Genomic DNA, 26,510 nt, shown 5'->3' on the forward strand with positions numbered 1-26,510 from the left:
AGAAGTTTAAAATCATGGCTAGAATTCAAGTATGGCAATCTGATCTTAATCCATGATAATTTTCACTATTTTATTCTATAAATAAATAATGTCTAATAGTAAGTAAGTCATTTCTAGCTGCCTGCCTGCTAGAGTGTAGTAATACTTTTGTGTTCTACAATTTTGACACTATCAAATAAAGAAACCTAAAACATGCCATCAAGTAGAGATAGTAATGAGTAAGAACTGTTGTCTAAATGGTATGTACCTAAGGTTGGTATTTTACATGTGTTATGTGACTTACTTCTCAGGACCTTGAGAAAGTGCTATCATTATCCTCACTTTACAAATGAGGAAACAGTATAGAGAGTTAAGTTGCCTTTCTCCACAGGCAGTCCCCAACAGTTCCCAAGCCATTGATCACAACGTAATATCATTTCTTTCTTCAAGATTCTGAGTCATATATTACTTAGAAGAATTTATAGAAGTGTCCTGGGGAATTCCTCCCAGTAAGAAACCCTTCCCTTGGGACCTACACAATAAACCATGCAGATGATCACACACAGAGAACTTACAGGCAGAGCCCCTGAATTGAGAGTTGTGCCTCTCCCAGTGGCAGATGATGAGTCAGATGGTATGCGTACCTAATATTAGGGTACCTGGTATGTGCCAATTTAACCACATAGACCTCAAAAATCACTGTTTTTGCCTTAACTTCTAACAGCAATAAAAAGAAATAATAGCTTTCTTCACTGAGAGACAGGCACTTTACCAACAAAACTTAAGTCTTTCAAAGGGGATAAATGTAAGATTAGTTGAAGGACATGTTTATGCCAGATTGAGGTAAATGGCTTGCCAAAAGTACATGAAAGTAAACATTATTTTAAAACATTTTTTTAGTTTCACATTTACCAGAATACTTTTATCTTTTTTAAGGAGTCATTTTACTTCTAAGATTAGGGCTAAGAATTATGCAGGTAAATTGTTCCATCTGACTCCAAAGTTAATTTTACTGCTGACTTTAACAATAAATAAGAATGGTGGAGTGATAACATACATCTGAGAAGGGTGAAGAAACTCCCTTCAATCATATACAATGTTGTAAACCAATGTTACCTCAAAGGGAAAAAAATAATTTTGTATTTGCAGTAAATGGGAAACATTGTCTCTTTTCCTACTATTTAACAAGACTTCAGAGTCTTTCTGACAACCAAGATCGTCTACTAACTGGGATAATCTATTACTAACATGTGGGAAAATTCCCAGTTTTCTCCTCAAAATCAACACCGTTTGGTTGGAGGAAGGACAAGCCTTATAAGGATGATAATCAAGTAAATATGTCATTTGTTTAGTACCAAGAATTTTGGGTAGCAGCAAATAGACCATGTAGTGCCTGGTTTAGAAGTGGGGACATTGACAAAATTTGACTTCTAGCTGAAGAAGTTTGAATTTGTATCATCTTTATCAAAGACAAACATATTTTACATCAATATTTTTAATTCTCATTCAAGTTTTAAGAGAAAAAGAACATCAATATAAATAAGACTTTTCCATGTTTTTCTAGGCCACGTTAGTAAAGGTTTTGGTTTGCATTTCCTGGTATTACTTGTGGATCCTATTTTTACCCAGGACTGTTGCTGACAATGCCAAAGTTGGTTCTGCAATTCATATTCTTTTTCCAGTATCTCTGGGTCTGCCACATTGCTTGAGTTGGGTTTCAGGGTGTTCTCACAAATTTTTTCTACCCATTTATTTGTGGTTAACCCACTTTAACTTGTCCTATAAGTAGTTTCTAAGGAGGTCTGTCATCCATCCTTATACCTAGAGCAGCAAGCAAGTCCTGATAAACAGACAGCTTTCTAGAACCTAGATGTTGACTGGTAACAAGGACAGCCCACAGATCTTTTTGACTTTCTAGGACCTTGATGGGGATTTGGGCTTTTATTCCTAGTGAGATGCAAAGTGATTGGAGGATCATGACATCCGCAGGATGGAAACCATCTAAAAAAGCAGCATGATCTCACTTATTTTTTAAAAAGAGCATGTTGTCTTAGAACATCATAGGGATAACTCAGACAAGACTTAAACTACTGTGGCAGCAACAGAGGAAGTAAAAACAGGAGGGATATGGAAAGTATAAAGTGAAGCTGTTCTGCCTTTCAGAGCCCTCTAAGATGACGTCACAGTCACTCTCAATAATTACCTTATCACTAAGAAATTATTTCTTCAGTTTGTTCTCAGTTGTCACTATGGTTTTCAATGTCACTAGTATCTCTGTCTCTTTTTACACATCGTGCCCAAGAGCCCTTCCAGTTAGGGTCTTGCTCATTGTTAACACTGTCTTACTGTTTTAACATTTTAATAAGATTAAGTATTAGACTCTTATTTACCTTTCAACTCTAGGTTGAACAGAACAGTATTTATCAGAGAAAAAGATCACACCAAATTTTCAAAGTATTTTTATTCTAAGGAGTCTCAAAATTTCTGAATTATTAAACTCAAAAACATTTAATGAGCACTTATAATTTACTGTGTGCTAGTTATCTATTGCTGCTTAGTAAGCTATCCCAGAACGTAGTGGCTTAAAGCTGCACTCTTAGGTCCCAGCAAGATGGCGGCGGAGGAAAGAGGCCATGTTTGCCTCCTTCACATGTTACAGCTAAATTGCAATAAAGTGAACAATCCCTGAAATACAATACAAACTGACAAATACTGCATTCATCAGGAGCAGTGGTCTGGCAGGGTACCAAAAACTGTAATCGAACAGAATTTGAAGCAACTTGGGGCAGTGCAATCCACAAGAGGGAGGGGCAGCCCCTTGGCTATTGTTGATGCAGGCCCATGCCTACCTCAGGACATTGGAGACCTGGGACTATGCTGGAGAATGGGGGGCACCGAGGTTCTGGGTTGACGACAGGACAGAGGATACAATTGAAGAACTAGAGGAATAGGGGTACAGAGTGGTGATTACTGGTTTGGTCCTGAAGTTCCTGATCTAGAATAGTTGGAGCCTGAATCAGTGCATAGACCTAGTTTGAATCATCTAAACTCTGTGTCTCATAGAAAAGGCTATTTGCAGCTTGAGCTGCTATATTTTAAACAACTATCTTACTCCTTACCTTACTCCTGCCCAGGGTCAAAACCAAGACAACTGAGTGTTCTGACTAACCAGAGCTTAAGCACCCAGAAATTAATAGGAACAAGCACCCCAAGGGAAGACTCCGTACTCAAAAAGTAAAAAGAACAAATCCTGGTTGTGGCCCTGTCTCAACTATAATCTTCACCCAGCACTGCTTCTAGTTTCAGCCACAGCCTAGAGGTTGAGGTTGGTATATCACTATAAAATATATTTTGGCCAAGGTTTGGCCTAGAGGAGGGAATCACTGGATTCACACAACTCTGGTACCTACAGCACAGTAGGAAGCTTAGGACCCCTAGATGCCACTGGAGCTGACCTTTGGTGCATACTGCCCTAGTTCCATTCTGCTTATTACTCCTTGATGCTCAGTGTTCTGGTCATCTAAATAGGTACAAAGTGAACAGTCTATGAAATAAGACATCTGTGAAATAAACACCTAAGGATACTGGGTAAAAAAGAAAAAAACTGATAATTATACCTAGCTTTCTGTAGAAGAGGTATGAAACCACTTGATGAAGCAAAGAAAAGGAAACTCCTTGTTACAATCCACCAAAACTAAAAATGTATCTGGGATCTTCACCCAGATACTAGAACAATAACACCACCAAAAAAAAAAAAAAAAACCTGGCAAGATATCTCTCAGCCCACCAGCAAAACTGCAGAATATACCTGATAAGAAGTTTAAAGTAACTGTTGTAACCATAACCAGGCCCTCCCTGGTGGTGCAGTGGGTTAAAGCATAGCACTAAGAAGCTCAAGCCACTTCAGCATGAGTTCGATCCCTGCCTGCCCCAGAGTTGACCACATGGCGTGGCAGACCTCTCCTGACCCGCCTGCTGCTCCCCTCAGCAGTGTACTTCGTTGATCTGCCTGTTCTGCTCCCCACTCTGTCTCTGGTGAATCCTCTCACCCTCCGCATCTCTGGCTTGTACCCCCCAGTTCTGTATGAATAAATAAATAAATTTAAAAAAAAAGAAATACAATCAATGATGTAAAACAGGAACACAATTAAGATCCAGAAATTATGAGATTGACATAACTCAAATTACAACTAGAAGTAGCAGGAAAATACTATGATTGACTTTTTGAGATATTGTAGGAGGCACAGCAGTAGATAAATGCAAGTACCAGAGAGAATTCGTGAGCTTGGAAGGCAGTGTGGAGAAATACATAAGCAGAACAACAAAGAGAAAAAAATATTTTAAATGAAGACAGTGTAAGAGTCCCCTAGGAACCTCAAGGGAAATAGCATCTATATCATGAGGATTCCAGAAGAAGAGAAAGAGAAAGGCATAGAAAAGTTATTTAAAGAAATAATTGTTGAGAACCAACTGAATCTGGGAAGTGAACAAGACATCCTGATCCAAGAGGCACAAATAGTACTGAACAAATATCAGACTGACACATTCCAAGATTATAATAGAATTGTTGAAAAGAATATTAAAAGTATCAAGAAAAAAAGAGTGCCTTGTGAGGAAATACCAATTAGACTGTTCATGGGCTTTTCAATAGAAACCTACTGTCACGAAGGCCATGACAGACAATATTGATACTTAAATTATTAAAAAAAAAAATTTGTAGCCTCTATCCTTTACCTGTAAAATTATAATTCAAAACAAGAGGAAGTTAGGTGCTTCGATGAAAAGCAAAACTAAAAGAATTTATCAACACCAAATTTGACAGATGTACTAAAGTTGGAAAGGAGTACTAAAGGGGGCTAGTATAAATAACAAAAACAAATACAGAGGTCACAGATACCTAAATTATAAAAAGTAAAAGAAGAGGGGAGGAAAAACGTGGCCTATCCAAGTAAGACTGTGATCAGACCATCCAGCAGGCCACACAATCCATCATATACTAACCTCAGCAGAACTTTCAGGCACAAATTGATAGATGTAACACAAAAAAGCCAATGGAAGTGAAACTTACACAAAACATAATAGAAAAATGTCAATCACTGAAAAGACAAACTAAAAAAAAAATGCAAAGTAGCAAGAAGCGCTTAAGTCTCAGTAATCACCTAAAATCTAAATGATTTGAATCTACCAGTGAAAAAGTACAGGGTGACTGAGTGAATTTGAAAATGAAGTCCAGGCTTTGCATTTACAGGGAACTCATCAACAAATACAAGCACAAACTTAAAAGACTGGAAGACAATCCTGTGAGCAAATGGAAATCAAAAAAAGTCAAAAACAGCTTTACTTATATCAGATAAAACAGATTTCCAATGAAAAGGTACTAAGAGATTGAACACTAATGAACATTACACTATAGTTCAGGGCCTAATACAACAAGAAAAATGCATATGCATCAAATGATGGAGCACCAGAAGTATAAGGTGATTACTAATGGAACTACAGTGAGATTTTTCTAACATGATTATACTAGAAGATTATAGTAGTATGGTTTTAATTACAAACTTACAAATATAGACAGATCAGGAAGATAGAAGATACATAAGGAAACCGTAACCAAACAGGCTTAACAGAGATCTGCAGAACACTAGGCCACACTGCTGTGATACATTTTTAAGTGCACATGGAACACTTGCAAGAATAGACTATGTGTTTTTGCAAGGCTATTGTCAATGAAACTATGAAGATTGAATTCATGCCAAATATTCTTTCTGATCATAATGCTATAAAGCTAGAAACAACTATTTTTTTTTTTGCAAAATGAAGTCATTTATTATATAATTGATAAATGGTTACATGAAAATTAAATAAATAGATGTTTAAATTTACACTCTTGAAAAACCAAACCAAATCTACAGATTCATATGTAATAAACACCACCTAAACAAACAATACCAAATATGTCATTCTCAACAGCCCACCCCCTTATGACATATTTTACTTTTTTAAAAAATAATATAATAGTTTATTTTTACATCATTTTGTGTATTTTTCCACCTCAGTTGTAATCCCCGTGGGCTTCCCATCATGAAATCACTCAGGTGCCATCACCATCGTGCAGTGCACTTCCTTCCCCCCACCATTTTTGATCCCATTCCCCACTCCATCCCCATAAAATGTCTCTGATATATAGTTGTTCATTATTATTATTTTCTCCACTGTTTTTTTATACTCCTACTATGAGTGAAACTATCTAGTATTTTTCCTTTTCTTTCTGGCTTATTTCACTAAGCATGATCTTTTCCAGCTCCATCCATGTTGCTGCAAAAGGCATGTGCTTATTTTTTTGGTTGCTGAGTAATAGTCCATTGTGTATATGTACCACATCTTTTTAATCCAATCATCTACTTTTGGGCATCTGGGTTGAGAAACAACTTTTTTTTTTTAATTTTTTGTAGTGAACAGGAGAGACCGTAAATATATGATTTCTTGTGCTGCTGAATAGCTATTGGATTAAAGGGGAAGTTAAAATAAACTTGGAAAAAAATCAACTAATGAATACGAGGATACAAATTACCAGTCTATGGGCTTCCCTCTAGTTAAGAGGAAAACATTAGTTGAATGTAGTATTCATTAGTTGAATGTAGTCTTTAATACAAACTGAATTAGGAAGCAAGAAAAATTCCAAATAAGCAACTCTATAAAATGCCTATACACCTTGAAAAAAAAAAAAAGGAACAAACAAAACCAAAATTTAATAGAAGGAAGGAAATAATAAAAAAGTGGCAATAAATGAAGTTGAGAATAAAGCCAAGGGATGGGGAATATCCATCTTAAAAAAAAATAATCATTTGTGGCATTACTGTTTGTTCATAACTAATAAAATCAAAAACAAAACGTTATCTCAAAGTTGCAGTGGGTCAGGAAACCCAACCTAGCTTAGCTGAGCCCTGTACTCCAGGATCTCATGAGGCTGCAGTGTAGGTACTAACCAGGGCTCAGGGCTCTTATCTAAAGGTTCAATTGGAAGAGGATCCTCATACAGACTCATATGGCTATTGGCAGGCTTGTGTTTCCCATGAGCTATTGGACTGTATATGCTAGTGCACCTTACTGGATGTTACACAAACTCTCTTAATGTACTGCCTTGTGGGCCTCACCAGTTTGGCAACTTGCATCATCACCATATTTGCTATTTTCTGTTTTAATAACTTTCTGTTATTAAGTCACGAGGATTAACCCTTTCTGAAAGAGAGAGGCTTATACAAGGGTCTGAATACCAGTAGAGATCATTGGGTACAATTGAAAGAAGATGTCTGCCACATACCCTGATATACTTACGATATGATAGGCACTGTTTTAAGCCTCCCTCATCAAGCTTCCAAAGGGCCCTCCCTGATGGTGCAAAGGGTTAAAGCACAGCACTATGAAGCTATCAACAGCCACTGCTGCCTGAGTTCGATTCCCAGCCACGGAGCTGACCCACATGGCACAACAAGCCTCTCCTGTCTCACCTGCTGCTCCCCTCAGAGTGTATTTCAGTCAGTCCACCTGTTCTGTTCCTCATTCTGTCTCTGGTGAGTGTGCTCACCCCCCACACCGCTGGCCTGAGGTGAGGTTGAAAAAAAGGGGTGGGGAATATCCGTCTTAAAAACTAAAACTAATTTGTGGCGTCACTGTTCATAACTGCGAAAATAGAGAATAGTGGCTGGAAGCATGGGTTCTGGAACTAGTATGTCTGTACCCAAGTTCTTGTATGCATAAATAAATGAATCTTAAAAAAAAATTTTAAAGGATGATAAAATTTAAAAAAAAAAATCAGTAGAATGCATGCTGTATCTCATGGTTTAACTGTGATTGAAAAGGAGAGAATGCTATTTAATTGTTAATTCACACTTGAAAGCTGGAAATGTCATTTTAAACCCAGAGCTAGGAAGTTCTCATGGCCACCCTAATATACGGATTCTGTTGTTCCTCTACTTTCACCTTATGCTACAAGCCAAGTTAATGGATTGTAGGCAGATGGAAGCAAAAAGATACTACCATGGGCAGGCAGCAGAGACAGTGGCAGAAGCATGGGTTTTGGAGCTAGTATGTGCTTCAGTCCTATGAGTGTGACTGTCACCAAGTGTGCCTCACTTTTCTCATTGGTAAGATGAAGATAATAATGGTAATTAGCTTGTAGAATTTTTGTCATTTAATACTTGTTAAGGCACCTAGAATATTTCCTGCACATAGATACTAAGTCTCTAAAATCTCATGAAGAAGAGGAAACAAATTTATAGTAGTAAGAATACTAAAGATGAAATAACCAATACTGTTCCATTAAAGACCCATTTTATACTGCCACAGGAATAGTATGAAAGCAGTGGTACTTTATTTAAAAATAAAGATGATGGGTCTGAGGTATTAAGAGAAGGGGAAAGATAAACCTGACTCTGCATGAAAGTAAATATAGTACAGGCTAAGAAATCACAAATATAAGAGATTTTTAGAAAGCTATTAGGAGCTATTATATCAGAAATTTATTTCTATACCAAAATGGTATTATGGATAAATGAATACCACATTCATAAACTGATCTCACGTGTACCCATGTCAGTGAATTTATTCAAAAGCCGTTGGTGATTGTTTCATTTCTGTTGCAGTATTTATGGCTTACAACACACTTTGTAACTCAGAGGTGTAAAATCACACCTCTTAAGATGTCTGTTCCCACACCATCACCACCAGCAAGTCTCCACCATAGTCCATTGGGTGCCCTCTACACCTTGCTCTCCACTCTGCTCTTGGTATACTACCTCAATTCTGCAGTCAGATTTCTTGGATTTGTCATTGGTTTCATTTTGTCTGACCCTTTGTTTCTCTGCATTCCACTTATAAGTGAAACCATCCGGTATTTGGTCTTTTTTCTTTTGACTTGTTTTGCTTAGCATTATCCCCTTTATTTTAGAAAATCTCTGGGTCATCCCATTTCTTGGTTATCAGTCCGGAAATTTCACTGGTTACTTCTAGTTTCCTTTTGTGGGAAAGGTTTATGTCTTCACAGGTTTCTCTTGCCCTCCTTAAAATTGAATAAAACCTTTTCAGGGTACTTTGCTAAAATTAAAGAGGACAAGTGTTGCACTTAAACACTTATATTTATTTTTTAAATATTATTTAAAGACAAACAAATAGTAAGATAAATTAGGTGAACAATTAACTTATGAAAAATAACCTGGACTTCTCTTCGGAGGCTCTTCCTGTATTAGAAGTCATGATTGTGATGTGATGGTGGTGGTAGTCATTGTGATCCTAGTACTAGGAACAGCAACATCAGTGCTGTTGTTCCTGTGGAATCTGGTTACTGCAATATTCTCAGAGAATGAGGAGTGGCAGAATATAAACTAAATCATAAGGACTCAGGGATAAGTAGGTGATGAGAAAACATGGCCACAAGTCAGGACTATTCTTTCTAGAATTTTAGCATCCAAGAAAAGGAGAAATAACAGCTTGAGAGTTTTGTTTCTTGTTTGTTTTTTAGTGTAAAGAGACCTGAGTTTATGTATGGTTCAAGAAATCAGAGAATAGGCCCTCCCTGGTGGCGCAGCAGGTTAGGACGCAGCACTGCAAGCTAGCTGCACCCACTGCAGGGCGGGTTTTGATTCCCTGCCCCAGAGGTGATCAACATGGCGCAGCAGACCTCTTCTAACCTGGCCATTGCTCCCCTCAGCAGTGTACTTTGTCTATCTGCCTGTTCTGCTCCCCACTCTGTCTCACTACCCCTGCACCTCTGGGTTGTACCCCAGTTCTGTATGAATAAATCTTTAAAAAAAGAAAGAAAGAACCCAGAGAATAGGATTAAACGAAGTTGCAACAAAGAGGCAGTAATTAGGAGTAAAAAGGCCTAGTAGAGTATGGGGGGTGCACACATACATTGGCTTGAGTTACTGGTTTCATTTCCTTTCAGCTTCTGGTTATTCTATGGGCAGCACAGGCTGGAGCCGGATTTCCTTACCTACTGACTAACTGAGCCAACTGCCTGCCATCCTCCTCTTGGTCTCCCGCCCCTGCCTTTAGGAAGTTTCTCCAGACAACTCAGCAAGGAGTAGTACCTGCCCCTGTAGGTGTGATGTCCTTGGTTTGCTGCTGGGCTTTGGTGAACTTTAGCCCATCTAAGTCTTGTTCTGCTAATATTCTTTGGCTTTAACTACCCCTTTCTCCTTTAAGAGCTTACTGTTCAGTCACAGGCATAGTGTTAGACCAAATGGGGTTGAGAAAAAAGCTTGATAAATCAATGTTTATATTTTTTTTCAGAGTTGAGGAAAGTTCCAAACAATATCCCTCCAGATATTGTGAAACTTGACCTGTCATACAATAAAATCAAGCAACTTCCACCCAAAGAGTTTGAAGATGTTCACGAGCTAAAGAAATTAAACCTCAGCAGCAATGGCATTGAATTCATAGATCCTGGTAAGTTTCACAAAATAGCCCTTTAAACAGGTGACAGGTGTTCTGTGATTTTTCTTATGGCAACATCTATAGCAAATACAATTGTTTTTTAAGAACCTCAATAATGAAACATTTGACTTTAAACTAAACATGAGGCTTAAATTAAAACTTGTTTGACGGAGAAAGGTTTGCGAAAATATCACTTTATGATGCATATCAGTACACATTGCTAAGCAAAGTTACTCAATTGGTTATAATTGTTTTATAAAATAGATTTTAAAAATAAGAAGATGCTAAACATGTAGTAATTTTAAGAGAATTCATATTTGACATTTTCTTTGCTATTCACTCATTCCCAGCATTTTAAAGAACAACTTTAATAACTTTAAAAAAACAAACTTGAAACAGTTTATGCATCAAGCTTACAAAATAAGATAAAATAATAACTAAGATAAAATGTGTTCAAATCAGGGTCAGACATACTTTATCTAAAATGGTTATCAATTTTATTTTCCATCCTTCAAACCTCTATTTGCTAAATAAAATCTCTGGCAAAAAATAAAGTATGGTAAGTTAACTAACACATTGGATTTAGAAAGAACTTAGAATTATTGCAATATTGATCAGATTTATAACAAACACAATATATGTGTTTCTGCAGTGTTAGTTCAATTTGAAAAGTCCTATCTATGAAAATTATTCTTAGTATATTAATAATGCAATATTGATGTCATAAGCATAGTGTAATTGTTTCTTTTACTTTTCTTGATGGTAATTTAATAACACTTATATAACATTGGGATTTTGATATTATAGAAGTAAAAATCACAAATGAAAGTTCTAAAGTCACAAAGGCATGTTTTGTATAAAATATCTTTTTTTAAAGATTATGCATATAAGAACTGAGGGACTAACTTTCAAATCAGTGCAAAGAACTTTAAAGCTATCTCTAAAACATCATTCTATGATCTATGTTGTCTATTAAAGTATTAATTAATATTGCAATAATGTTTTAATTATAATAAAACTATAGTACATAATTATCGATAAAAAAAGTGAGAGAAGATAATACATAGATAGATGTTAGCACAAAATAGGTTTATTTTATTGTGATGTTTTCCCCTCATCATTTATAAAATTCCCATAATGATAAGGATTCCTTTTCCGTTCTTGGGATCTCCTAAAGGGCTTCTCATCTTCTTTACCCAATATGTTTTCCTTGCTGACATGTAATGTGAATCTAATGCAGTAGTATTCTTCTTTCTTTGTTATATAAATCACACCCAAGAAAATGTTTCCTGCATTCATAAATATATATTGAGTGCCTAAAAAACCTTAACTATGTTTTTGGTGTGTCTTCTAGAATCAAAAATTATCTCAGCTCTTAAATGGGTCAAAATGACCTAAAGAAGTTTTGAAATAAGAGGGCTTCTAGAATTCAGGCCTTTGAGATGAAACACTGCCTAAGTAGATTTACTTTAATGACACGCCACTAGGAATACAAAGGCAATGAGATTCCCCCATCTTCAGAAGGTTTTAACAATCTCAAAATGGCAGACATTGCCAAAGAAGCAAAGACAGCACTCTGTTAGCAGTTATACCGCCATTAAGATTTAATGAAATGAACTTTCCCAAAGTGTCTGAGTGCATATGGTTTAAGTAACAACTATAATATTTTCAAAATAGAATCTAAGAATGGTTACACATGATTTCAATCTGGAGGGCTGACTTGTTTTAAGAAAAGTAAATCGTGAGATCATTGATTCCTAGAATGTTAGCAAATAGGAAAAAAATAGAGTGTCGTAAGAACTGTCTCTCCAAGTGCTGGCAAAGCTTTTGCTCTTCCCCAGCTGCCTGCTCCCCCAAGCCATTGCTTTGCACCAAAATGGAAAGAATTCCTTTTAGAGGGGAGTATGGATTCTGTCTAAGAGCAAATGATAGGAAAATGCTCAGTGGTATTTGTATGAGAGCATATTTTCCTAATTCAAAATAAGGACATGTATGTTCTAACAAGAGTATTTTAAAAAAGTGATGAGAAAATATTTGAAATAGAAAAAATTATATTTGAAATCAGGATTTACCTATAAATTCTAGGGTATTGGGTCAGTCCACATCAACTGACAAAGGGATAACTTAGATTTAGGTTCTATGGAGGAAAAAAGATTTTTGTTTTCTTATTTTGTGTTATGTGTTTGGCATTTATTTTAATTATCCACACTCCAGCAAAATGAAATACATATGGATTCAAAGCTGATAACTTCCATAGCCTGCCAAAATATATCCAGATGTTTTCAGAATGCTGATAAAAATATTTTGGTTTTAGACTCTACTGGAATATAATTCCCTTTCCTTATACTAGGAAAAGGCTGTTTTCTAGGCATTTTTAGAGTTTACTGATATCCAGGGAGCTGTCAAATCATCACCAGACACATTTCTCATTTTCTTGTGAACTTACGTCTTGTAGTTTAAATATTTTCACTGATTCGTGACTTTTTGTGGCATCTTTCCAGTATGAAAAATGCATGTGAGTTACATATACATTTTCTTAAAAGCTAACTTAAAGTCAATCTTTTAAATAAAATGTTATAGTCAATTTAATCAATGGAAAGCTTTGTTTGAGCAGAAACATTTAAGAATTTCATACTTGGACACTTAGCTATTAGGGGAATATAGTTAAAACCAAAATCTTCTAAAGGAAAGCCTCTCCAAAAGAAAAGACTTCTGTAATTGAATACGCATTAAAGCAGTATGCAATGCACATCACAGGCAAATTGTTCCTGCTAAACAGAAAGAAATCTCACTTGTACATAAGCAAGCACGTACAATCAAACATGTGCATGTTTTCAGGATGATCAATAACTAGTCCTTAGCAGAATTTGACACAGAGTGTGTCCTGCATAGCTCATTTTAGTAGTTCAAGGTGGTCGTCTGTATTGGGTATCTGGTTTTACCCAGTTGAAAACAAAACTTTTTTTGTGGCAGCAGATAGTTTTGCAACTTGGAACAAGGCTCCCTACCCTCCCACAGACACTGGGAGACAGAGGAGCTATCTCCTTGATGTTTACATTGCACAAAGATGGTTCCCAGGTGCTTCCTGGCTCATAAATAGGGCCTATTTAATCTTCTTATGACAAAAGGCCTATTTAATCTTCTTATGAATTATGTATACATTTGTATTTTTTAAGTGCTCTGAGAAAAAGGAGTCAAAATTGTTTCCATTATTTTCAACAGAAAGAATGAAGTTAAATTTATATCTGTCCATAATAAAACATCATAGATTGTATTTAACACAATTACTCATTGGTTTAATGAATGTTTTCTGTTTCTAGCTGCCTTTTTAGGGCTCACACATTTAGAAGAGTTAGACTTATCGAACAACAACCTACAAAACTTTGACTATGGAGTATTGGAAGACTTGTATTTTTTGAAACTTTTGTGGCTCAGAGATAACCCTTGGAGATGTGACTACAGCATCCACTACCTCTACTACTGGTTAAAACACCACTACAATGTCCACTACAATGGCCTGGAGTGCAAAATGCCTGAAGAATACAAAGGGTGGTCTGTGGGGAAGTACGTTCGCAGTTACTATGAAGAATGCCCCAAAGACAAATTACCAGCATACCCTGAAACATTTGAACAGGAAACGGAAGATGATGAGTGGGAAAAAATACATAGAGAACGCACAGCAAAGAAGCAGAGTGTAAGAATCACTATAGTAGGATAGCTTAGGAGTCGTCACCGCTAGTTTTATATTGTATACTGGTGTCAGGAAATTGTATGTTTACATTTTAATTAACTGTATTGCCTATTTATACAGGGCTATCAAAGAAGTTTCTTTTAATTATTTTATTATTTTTGTTGTGGGAGTTATAGTAATCTGGTTGCAGAACAGCCTTTGGTGACACCAGGCAACTACACCTGGTATTGTTACACCAGGTAACTAGCAGGAGGCTGAGTCCTTATGATGGTATTAGAGTTTCTGTAATGTTCTGTATAAATATTTTTACTTTCTGAAAATAATAATTTTTTTTTCATTTCACATATTTTTCAGTAGCTTCTTCTGCATCCCTAAAGATGATTAAAGTGAAAAGATATAAATGTTTAGTTATAATAAAATGTCATTCTCTCCACTGGGCTCCCCCACCTGCTTTTTTTCTGTTTTATTAAATCAGCTTATACTTTAAATAAATTTCCATTTCTGATTCCAGTGCATTTCAGAATGAGGTCCTGGTAAACTCAAATTCTCAACTCTTCACTGATGCTTGCAAAAAGCCTGTCAAGCTACAACTGAAGGAGAATTGTCACAAGCAATAAGTAGGGATTCCGAGACTTATATCGGAGGCTGGTCAGAAGATGGGACTTTGAGAAGAAGTTGTAGATGGTGTGAATCATGAGTCATAAAGAGGTATAAACATTAATAAGTGTAGAAACAGCCCTGGTTTCTGAACTAGGGAACCAGTGGGAAAGACCTGAGTCCTTCCTGCTGAACAAATATCTTGTGAAGCACAAGACAAAGGGTGAAATTCGGAGTCAGGGTTAGGATTTGAGATGGAGAGAAAACAAGAGAGGTAGAGTCTCGCAACTGAGGGAAGGACTGGCTCCCAAGAGAAACTTGGATTTGAACTTGAGGGTTAAAATAAGCTCAAGTAGAGAAACACATCACCAGGAAAGAAAAACAGGAAGTCCCTCACCCAGCAGTTTGTATTTCAATAATCACTTCTACACTGTATACATAAAAATAAAAGCACATATTCTTAGATATACCACTTTCTCCTATTAAGAGATTTCTTTTTCATGTTGACTGTAATAATTATCTATTCTTCTACTGAAGTATTCTTAGGAAGTTTAGCAACTGGTCTTGATATGTACAGAAATTCTCATAGCAAAGAAGATTTGACTAATAGTACCTGAGCATATCTTAAGCGTCTACTAAATGCCAAACTGTCAGCTTAAAGTTTCACATGCTCTATTTCTAATCCTCACAATATCCCTCTGAGAGAGAAGAATCCAAGCATTAGGGTTTAGATAATTCCACCTCGCCTTTCTCCTGTGCAGGTTTACAGAATGTTCTCAAAAAGCTCTCCTTGGTCATAGCTGCCTTATATTAGAACTTACATAACCAGACTTCAAAAGAGGAATAGGTACCAGGAAAGTTAAGCCTTTTTCTGCAGAAGCACTTATGAGGGTAATTGGCAGAAAAGAACTGGTCGCTTAAACTGTATAAATGTGTAAAGAAAACCAAGAGAACAGAAAACTGGAACTGACAGTTCAGGGGATACTGGATTGTGAGATTCTGACCACTCTGCCCATTTTAACAATGATTTGGGTCAGGGGTAGAGACTTAGAAACAGACACTAGTTCGCAGTGCAAATCATCAAATTATTCACTATGCAGTATTAAAGGTAGCTGTTGAATTTGAAGTGAAGAGACATTATTATTCATGCACTCAGTAAAATATTCAATTAAGTCTCCCAAGTGGGACTTCATAGGAGATAGAGGCATGCAGGGGGGACATGAGAGTGCTGGAAGGAAGTAACATTAAATACGATTCAGGCTTTGAGCAACTCTGGTTTTTGGAGGCTAGTTGGGGATTTCATTGGATGATCTTTATAATTAGTATCACACCCCACCCCACCCCCAGGAGCCAATTGGAAATAAAGCTCAACAACACATCGAAATAGAGAAAATCCAGACCACCCAAAAGTAAGTCAGTTTGAGTTCTTAATCTCTCTATGGGCCTAAATTGATGTGTATTTTTGAAAGCTTGAGATTTTCCACTTCCCTCAGGGAAGCACAATTGACCAATCATGAAGTGAAATAGTATGAAATTTCTCTTCTGCCAGTTTCTTGAAAGTTTAATGATTTGCCTTTGGGCCTTCATTCAACAGATGAGAAAATTCAGGAGATTAAAAAATAAATATATTTTATGATAGTCAAAATTATGTACTGACAGACTTTGGTGGAAGACTGTGGTGCCTTGGTTGGTGGGTATGGTAACACACCTGAAGAGGTGTGATATGGTGGTATATCCAGTGTTGCTTCAGTAAAAAAAAAATTAAATATGTATATAAACACACAACACATACCTGTGTGTGTGTGTATCTAAAATCCAGAAATGCACATATTGAACATACATGTTTTAGTATCATTTGTGTGTTTGGATAAAATAAGCTAGCTTATCTAAAATAAGCTATCTCCTGCTAGTCCTAAGAGTCTCGATTTTTCTGAAATCAAGATTAACTGCAAGCTGAGATCTCCTGAGTACTAGACGTGAGTCAGATCTGACCTAATACTTAGTTATTTGGGAGAGATACTTAACACTGAGCAGCTCAGCAGGCTCTAGCCCTCCCTCTAGAGCATATACCCTGGATCAATGTGTTTCCAAGAAATCTGGATACAAGTCTTCTACTCTGGCAAATAAAGCAATTCAATAATGAGAATTTACTTACCTAAATTCTGTGAGATATGGCAGAGGCGCCTTTCTGCAGGAGGTAGGATTTTGTGAGTGGAGGGGGGGAGATATATAACTAGCAAATGAGTGTCAGTGCTAAAATAAGTAGCAATAATATAAGTGTGGCCAGAAAATTTCAATATTGTATCCTATGAACTTTCAAAACATTCACAAGTCAAATATCTAAGTTGCTGTCATCTCGCCAGTCATCGAAAGGGTGGAGGAAAAAAACTGATCGGGTTGGGCTCCCCAAAAACCAAGTTTATCTCAGGCCAAGCACCATAAATGCTGTACTTAAAAACCACTCTGTACCTTTGTCAGCTGTTTTTTAGTGTTCTGGCATATACTCTGTAACACTTAACAGTCACAATACTATAACAAGCATTTTCCTTTTCTGCCCTACTCTGCCTTTTAAACATTTTCAGATACCATTTTGGAGTTTTTGTGGACATACAAGTATGACTCTTGTGGCCATTTAGCTAAATAACCCCAAAGATCAGCCAATATTTATTTTCAGTCTAACAATGAGAAAGTAAAACTGCTTGCCAGAAATAATGTGTAATTCTACTCACATGAACAGATAAACTGATCTTACTCAGGAAAAAGGGAAAAGCCTAAATATCTGTGAGATTGACTTTTTATCTTTGAGAGGCACTCAGGATTGCTAAAATTAAAACTGGTTTTATTAAATAATCTTTGGCAGATTGAAAAATCACAAATATGAGAGCATTATATGTATCCCCTTAAAATCAAGCCTATTTAAGCTTGCATGCTTATTTGTTTCTATCACAAAGTCATTTGTACTGATTTATACTTCCAGATAAATATTAAATAAATATTTTAAATAACAAAATATTAAAATATAAGCAAAGCAATATTTTAGGCTATCTGGAACCTCAAATACAAATATAAGCTACCCATATAAGTCCTACATATGATGTGGTTCATAGGACATCTATATGATCAGATATAATGACCATGTGGTCAATATGCCCATTTTGACTTAGGCATTTTCATTATTTGACCCTCTTTGGGTTTTCTACTTAATTTTCAACTTCATCTCACTTATTTCCTCTCCATCCCAAACTTAGGCAGAATTTGTGCCTAAACATCAGAGAGAGCCTTTACATGGGAGCTGGCGAAAATTCTAGGACATGTTTGTCAACCAACATTTGACAAGGAAACCAATTATCTTTAATGGAGAAAAAACATCATTTTCAATTATTAGTGCCTGGGAAATTGGATAGTTACATGTAAAAAAAAAAAAATGAAACTAAGACCTATTTTATACCACTCACAAAAAATAAAAAGAATTAAAGATTCTTTTTAAGGGGCTCTCCTTGGTGGCACAATGGTTGAAGCACTGCACTATGAAGCTCTCCAAAGCCACTGCAGCACTAGTTCAATCCCCGGCCAGGGAGCCTACCCACATGGTGAGGCAGACCTCTCCTGACCCGCCCACTGCTCTTCTCAGCAGTGTACTTCGTCAGTCTGCCTGTACTGTTCCCCACCTTGTCTCTGATGAATCCTCTCACCCACCACACATCTGGCCTATACCCCAGTTCTGTAAACATAAATAAATAAATCTTTTTAAAAAAAAAAAAAGAAAAAAGATTCTTTTTAAGACCTTAAACCATAAAACTTCTGGAAGTTTTAGGCAGTAAGTTTCTTGGCCTACACCTTTGCAAAATTTTATTACACCTAAAACACAAGCAACAAAATAACAAGTAAGTGAGGGTAGATCAAAGTAAAAGGTTTTTTTTTTTGCACAGTAGAAGGAGTCAACAAAATGAACAACAACATGAAGAATGGGAAAAATATTTACAGATAATATATCTGATAAGAGGTTAATATGTAGATTTTTTTTTTAAATAAAAGAAACATCTAACTAGGGCCTCCCTAGTGGTGCAGGAGTTAAAGACAGCCCTATCAAGCTATTATTGCCAGCCACTGCAGCACTAATTTTATCCCTGGCACAGCAGACTGCTCCTGTTTCACCCACTGCTCCCCTCAGCAGTGGATTTCAGTAGATCCACCTATTCTGTTCCCTACTGTCTCTGGTGAATCCTCTGACACCCCCCATAGCTTTGGCCTAGTTCTTCTGTTTATACATAAATAAATCTTTTTTAAAAAATGAAAATATCATATAACTCAGCAGCAACAACAATAAAAAATACTTAAAAGTAGGTCACTGACCCAAATAGACATTCTTCCAAAAGATATATAGGTGGCTCCAACAGATACATGAAAAGATGCTCAACAATACTACTTATTAGGAAAATTAAGTGCAAATCAAAATGAGATATTACCCCATACCTGTGAGAATAACTCATTGAAAAGACAAGAGATAGCAAATGCTGGTGATGTAGATAAAAGAGAATCATTGAGCACTGTTACAGAAATGTAAATTGGCACTGCACTATAGAACACATTATGGGGGTCCTCAAAAAATTAAAAATAAAACTACCATGTGAATCAGCAGCTATACTTCTGGGAGCATACTGGAAGGAAATAACAACACTATGTTGAAGAAATATATGCACCTCCTTATTTTTAGAAGCACTATTTATAATAGCCAAGACATGGAAATAACCTAGGTATTATTCAGTCATGAAGAAAGCCCTGTTATTTGTGACACCAGTTATGGACCGTTACCACACTATGCTAAGATAAATAAGGTGGACAGATGATACTGTGTGATCTCACATGTTAAGTCTAAAAGAAAACTTATAGAAAAAAAACTATAGAAAAATTTGGTGTTCACTGGAGGTGGTAGTGGGGAGAAGAGAAATGAATGAGAGTGGTCAAGAGGTATACAACTTGCAGTTACATGAAAAATAAGTACAAGGATGTAATGTGCATGATGACTATAATTAATATTGCTGCATGATACATATGAACGTTAAGAAAAAATCCTAAGATCACAAAGGAAAAAAATTACATTATTTATATGAAATGATGGTTATTTACTATACTTACAGTGGTACTCACTTCACAATATATTTAAATGAAATCATTATAATATCTGCCCTAAATATATAGTGTTGTGTTAAATTTTTGTCAATAAAGCTATAAAAAACTAGGGAAAGAAAGCAAATGAAATCCAAAGCAAGGAAAATAACATAAATTGACAATGGAAATAAAATAGAAAAACAATAAAAATCAACAAAAGAGAAGTTGGTATTTAGACATCCATGTTCATAGATGGCAGTGTTATTTATTCACAGTAGCCAAAAAGTAAAAATAAACCCATCTCTTCACTGATGGATGAAAAGATAAACAGAATGTAGTTAATAGATGTAGTAAAAGATAAACAGAATGTAGTTAATAGATGGTACAGATGAAAAGATAAACAGAATGTAGTTAATAGATGTCAATAAGAATGGACAAAGGGCCATACAACCTAGTAAGAACTAATTATAGTGTTTAAATAATTGTAATTAGTATTCTTATGGCCCAAGACTAAGTAAAGTTTCCATTTTATTTATACTTTTCTTGATATTTATCTAGTTAAAATACAAGAAAGTAAGGCAAACAATTGTTAACTGTAATGAACATACCTACATATCTCAAAGTTTTCATTCGGAGAATACAGCCACGAAAATTCAAGCGCAACACATGCAGACGCCATTTTTGCAAAGTAGACACTATGTATTTATCTGTGATCATATGTTTTACTGCAGAAAAATCAATCTAAGAAGGACAAAAGACATTAAGACATGAGAAAGATCGATTGCGTTTAAAATGTTTTGTTTTAAAACATCAGAACTAAAATTTTATCACTTTGTTTTGTTTCACTGTTTGGTGGTAATTCTCAGGTTCATTATAAACAGATTACAAATGCCAGTCCATGTGAGCCCTGGGAGCACAGGGGCCGCCCAGACACCTCCCGCCTGAGTCAGTTGTCTTGCCACCTGCCTGGATGCCCACCCCCATTCCAGGTGAGCCCCAAAGTTTCCCCCCCCCTCACTGTCAATGCACCCTTCATAGGTCCATTATTACAGGCCGCGCACCTGTTTTTTTTTTCATGGGCGTAGACTATATGTTGACTCCTTGCCTATAGGAAAGACAATTCAGAATGTGTAGCTGTAAGAGTCTGTACATAGCTCACAATTTAGAGGAGATATGTCTGGAGAAGAGGAAGTATGACCTGAATCTTCCTGGCCAGTTGTATGTAAAATTGAACTGTCTGGATGTTAATGTCAGCTCTAGGTAGCATAAACAATAACATCAATATCATGGTAGTAACAATATTTTTAGTTAAAAGGTTAACTTTATAAACTTCCAATTTTTCCCTGCCTTATAAACAAAACTATTCATTGTGCCAAAATGATTTTCAGTTGTGCCACATTTGAAATAAAGCCCAAAATAATTGAATATGAAGGTCAATATACTGTGTATTATGGGAGAGAAATTTATTGGACATAGAAATGTTAACTCCCTGTCCTGGCTTTGTTCTTACTGCCATGTGCTCATACTTTCTCCATCTTTACCCAATGAAGTCTGAAAAAGTGCTGACATTTTCTGCCAGGCTTCTGCAGGATTTATCCCGATCTTAATATTATTCATATTCTTTCTCTTTCAGACCATTTGGATTTTTTTTTCTTCTTTGTGGATTTTCTAAAGGAAAAAGCAACATCACCAATCTGTCACATAAGTAGGATATTTATTAATTTAAACCAGTATTTCTCAAAGTGTGGTCCTGGGACCAGCAGCATCAGCATCTCCCAGTCACTTGTTGGAATACAAATGCTTAAGTCCCACCAGACCTACTGGATCCGAAACTGGTGCTGGCTATCAGAAATCTCTGGAGATGACTCTGATACATGCCTCAGTGTCAGAATCACTGCCTTGAACTTAAACTACTTTGCAAAAACTGCCTTAAACTAAAAATAAACTTAAGGAATACATAACTTGTTACCTAAGATGAGTTAGCTAAGTCAAAAGCATATTTTCTTCTTGTCATTGTGCACAGATGAGAGCAGAACAACTCAGCCCAGAATGGAGCAGTGCCTGATGAAATGTAAAGAGATTGAATTGACTTAGAGAACTAGAGCCCCTCATACTTTGTCATTCCTCTTTCTTTCTTTGTGTAAGTTTCAGAGTTTTTGCAGAATATCCCAGCCACCTATTTATAGGTTAGTCTGAACTTATGATAGAAATAATCATTCAAACATTAGATAAAAAGGAGCAGTGAAAAATGAAGTCAATGATTAAATGGATTTTAGGGTGACGGAAAATGTTACCACTGCAACTAAGTATGAGTTTCAAAGTGGTTGATGGTGTAAATGGTTGAGATTAAAGTACCAATCAAGAAACAGCAAAGAAAAGTCTTCAGGGGTAATATATGCCTACTTTTGGCTGTGAGATCTCTTCCTAATGTTCCTGCACAGTGAGAAACTGGGAATGTTCTAGGTTGCAAGAATAGTGCAAAAGTAGGACCTTGACAAGAATAGCACAAAGGTGCTGTAAGGTACCTGTAGATCTGTGTAAGGAAATATGTGTGTATGTGTCCATGTGCCTGCAAGCACACCAGAATAACAAATAAGCATTGTTTACATGGTGTGTATTTTACTTCTCTTTTATGCTCAGTTGTTTTTTCCTTTATTCTGTATCTTGTGATGCTTTGTTATGTTTTTTGAACTAATAATAGTAGCCAGTATTTACTGAATGCTGCCAACAGAACAGGTTCTACACTAAACACTCTTAGATTTTCTCAATTTATCTCTGCAATATCCTTACATTGGCACTGGTAAGCCAAACAGATATTAACAGAGGTTTATTTCAATCAAAAAATAACATCCCATTTATCTATACCATCTAAGGTAGAAAATACTAATAATGTGCCTCTTAAAATAACATAATCATCTTCTTATCCCATTCTTTGAGCTCATGTCTGGACAAAGAGAAAAACAAATGTCCCTACTGTTGTTAAACACAAGAAAGAAAATAGTCTCTGCTACTACTGGCTTATGGAAGCTCATTCTCCTTTAAGAATGAGGATGAAGACATCACTTTAGGTAATGTCTATACTTACACTGCTCCACAGTGAACTTATTTGTGTCATCCACATCCAGGAGTGATTAACCTGACCACATATTACCACATCTCTTAAACTCAGATAGAAGAAAATCTAAACACAAAGAAAAGAAATATGTAACAATGAAAATATGTGAATTCTAATGTAACTCTTACATTTACTTTTATTATGTATTCATAATGATAAAACAAATCAAGGAGTAAAGTGCTGAAGTTTTATCTGACGATAAGAATTTTATTTAAAGTACTGTAACATTTGCAGAAGCCTTTGAGACATTGTAATCTGTCTTTGATCTCCAAAAAAAAAATGGTGAGAAATATAGGCAGATAAGTTTATATTTTTTTAAAGCATGGCATTCTGCTAGGAAATGAGTGATTTCTATAATAGTAGTGAGCACATAGAAAATATCAGTAATTACTTGCTGAACTGAATTATTTCTAAACTGAATTATTTCTAGATTCCAATAAATCTACCTGATGTCAAAAAAATTTCGGAAGAAATGGAAGACTTGAAAATTTGGAAATCTTCTTGTTGCAAATATTCATAAATGCTAAACCAAATTTTTTTCTATTTTAAATTTTTTTAAATTTCAGATTTATTGAGATATAAGTGACACGTAAAATGATAACAGTTAAAGTGCACGTCTTGGTGATTTAATATACAATGTAAAAATATTTCCCTTTTGTATTAATTAACACATCCATCTCATAAATTTATATTTTTCTTTCTTTTTGTTGTGAGACCATTTAAATTCTACTCTTTTAGCAAATTTCAATTATGCAATACAATCATCATCAACTATTGTCACTTTATATTATTGTACAATATCTCCCCAGACCTTATTTATATTATAGGTGAAAATCTGTACCCTTTTTTAACCAATCTTTACTAATTGATATTTCACTTTTCCTTTAGGCATTAGCAACCACTTTTGTACTCTATGAAAGAAATTTGTTTAAAATAACTTGATTTTCAATCTTTGCAAACTCAGATTCATAACACAATGTTTATGCTATAGTTTTTCAGGATTGAGAGCAGTGGAGATGTTTGCTACTTTTAATAACAAACAGATTCAGTTTTACTATCTATACAGGACCAGAATAAGTCACCAGGCTTTGTACAAGGTGAGAGTCATACCTGAGAGACAAATATGGGGGGAAAGGAGAGAAAGCCAAGGATTATGAAAGAGAGATTAAAAATATAGTCACTTATTGGCAAGAGAAAAACTAAGATACCTAGCATGGGATAAGTATAAAATCTTCCAAAGAAATTGTAACCATAGACCAGTTATAATATGGATTAGGGTTTGAATGGATTGGGATTTGAAACCCAGTTTGAATTTATTACCTTTATATTTGGATTTTATATATTAACATGCAATGAGTTTCCAAATTTGCAGTAACTCTAAGACAGTTGGCAGAAATAGATACCTTCTCTCTAAAGAGACACATCCTCAAGTTAGGTCTTAGAGGATTCTCAGAGATTAAGCCTCAACAAAACAAACTCTTAATAAAAATTATAAAACACATGAGCAATCCAGTAAGAGACAGCAACAGAAAAGCAACAACTTTATTAATTAAATTATCTGATAGCGATTATAAAAAGAATAAGATCATAAAGAGGGAAAAGTCATGAAAAGAGTCAAAAAAGAACTAAACAGTTTTATGAAAGAAAGAAAATTTATGGGAATTAAAACTATGACTGAGGACCCTCACTGGTAGTGCAACAGATTAAAGCACAGCTCTATGCAGCTATATTAGCCACTGCACCACAAGTTTGATCCCCTTCCAGGGGTGACTCACATGGCACGGCAGACCTCTCCTGGCCTGCCCACTGCTCCCCTCAGCAGTGTATTTCAGTCAATCTGCCTGTTCTGCTCCCCACCCTGTCTCTGATGAATCCTCTCACTCCCCATACCTCTGGCCTGTACCCCAGTTCTATATGTATAAATAAATAAATTTTTAAAAACTATGGTTGAAATTAAGGATTCAACAGATAAGCTAAATAACAGATGAAACCAACTGTTATTTAGCACACTGTAATATGTATTAAAAGAAATCACAGAGGCTAAGGCATAGAGAGATAAAGATATGGAAAAGATAAAGGGGGTTAAGAAATGTGTTAGTTAACATAAAAGTGCAACACTGAATCTTTATAAAATTTCCTGAAGGTGAAAATGGAATTGAAGCAAAATTTTAAAGCCACAAAATTTTTTAAAAAAACTGTCCTAGAGTGGATAAAAACTAACTTCTCAGATTTAAGGAACTCAAGAAATCTCAGACAGGAAAACCAGAAGCCACCATGACAATAGCCATTGCAAAAGTCCAAAACCAAAGGAAAACCTTAAATGCCACCAGAGACAGATTATCTTCAAATGAATGTCACTTAGCAGCCATGGGGTGCAGAGGCCTGCAGAAAATACTTGTGTTCTTAGGTACCACATGAAAATACAGTACAGTTCAAGGATAAGCATAAAGGTACGTAAGACAAAGACTGAATTTCCCTCCAATAGGCCCCTCACAAAAGAATTTCTAAAGTACATGGAAATTTGAAGAAATGAGTGATATGGAAAGAATAATAATAGGCAAAGCCTTTAACCTTGTAAAAAAAAAAAGTATAATCATGATGACTAATTGGGAGGTACAAGAACAAGTTGGGACAAAAATTCTTAAGATAGTACTTGTAAGATTAAAAAGAGTAATCGGAGCATATGTGTTTTGTATTCTAATAATGATCCAAGAAGATCTAAATTACTTTAGGCTTTATTAGCATAAATGCACATTAAAAATATTTAAGAGAAAGCACTGAAATAGATTTTATCTTCTAAAACATGAAAATGAAGGAAAAAAGGTAAGACTTAAAAATTCCACAAATAAAGGAGAAAAATGACGCATACAAAAAGAAGATAAATAGGTTAAATGAATTGAGAATAATAAACCCAAGTATTTCTAGTCACAATAAATTTAACAAAATTCACTGATTAGAAGAACAAGATTATCCCTGACAATGTTTTTGCATTAATATTTCCCCTATGATATTACTATGGCTATCAATTTTCATTTATATTTATCTTGTTCAGTATCATATTTTAGGTCAATTTCTAAAGCTTATCTGATAAAGAGGGCACTACTAGGATTAAAGAAAACAATTTATCGGAGATAAATAGATTATATATATATATATGACCCTTGGAAAGATGAACTTATAAGAGTTCCTGTCTTACTCATTTATAGGAATCATTGTGATTACATTGGACCCACCTGTGTGGGTCAGTATAAACTCACTAACTCAAGATTATTAACCTAATCATATCTGCAAAATCATATCTTTTGATATATAAGGTAATAACTCACAGGTCCTGAGGATTAGGACATGGATACTTTTGGGGGTCCATTTTGCTACCTACTTCATTAAATTTAAATACATTAAATTTAAGAGAGCATTTGCTTCTAAGGGAGTGAAGTTAGTGCAGCCAAGGAGACTTTAATTAGATTTGTTAAGCTTTATTTCTTAAACTGGGTGGTGATTATACAAGTTTTTATTATATTTCTTTGCATGGCTAAAGTAGTTCATTTTAGTTACCTTACTTTTTTTTATATATAACTTTTTTTT

General features: G+C 35.5%; 2 protein-coding genes across 3 annotated transcripts in view; one reads left to right on the forward strand and one right to left on the reverse strand.

Annotated features, from left to right (window-relative positions):
- Positions 1-14,491, forward strand: part of LRRC17 (leucine rich repeat containing 17) — a 35,498-nt gene extending 21,007 nt beyond the window's left edge. For both annotated transcript variants that reach the window (XM_012720924.1, XM_004676905.2), the window contains exons 3-4: positions 10,270-10,425; positions 13,734-14,491. In XM_012720924.1, the coding sequence (XP_012576378.1) occupies positions 10,270-10,425; positions 13,734-14,131 (554 nt within the window). In that variant the 3' untranslated portion in view covers positions 14,132-14,491. The remainder of the gene's footprint in view (positions 1-10,269; positions 10,426-13,733) is intronic.
- The window catches only part of FBXL13 (F-box and leucine-rich repeat protein 13), a 122,845-nt gene that overhangs the window by 70,302 nt on the left and 26,033 nt on the right, over positions 1-26,510 (reverse strand). Inside the window, exons 7-8 of the mRNA XM_012720759.1 lie at positions 22,896-22,991; positions 20,419-20,551 (exon numbers count right to left, since the gene is read on the reverse strand). Coding sequence (XP_012576213.1) covers positions 20,419-20,551; positions 22,896-22,991 — 229 coding nt within the window. The remainder of the gene's footprint in view (positions 1-20,418; positions 20,552-22,895; positions 22,992-26,510) is intronic.

This window comes from Condylura cristata, unplaced genomic scaffold, assembly GCF_000260355.1.
Source record: "Condylura cristata isolate star-nosed mole 26May11 unplaced genomic scaffold, ConCri1.0 scaffold00005, whole genome shotgun sequence".
Taxonomy (NCBI): domain Eukaryota; kingdom Metazoa; phylum Chordata; class Mammalia; order Eulipotyphla; family Talpidae; genus Condylura; species Condylura cristata.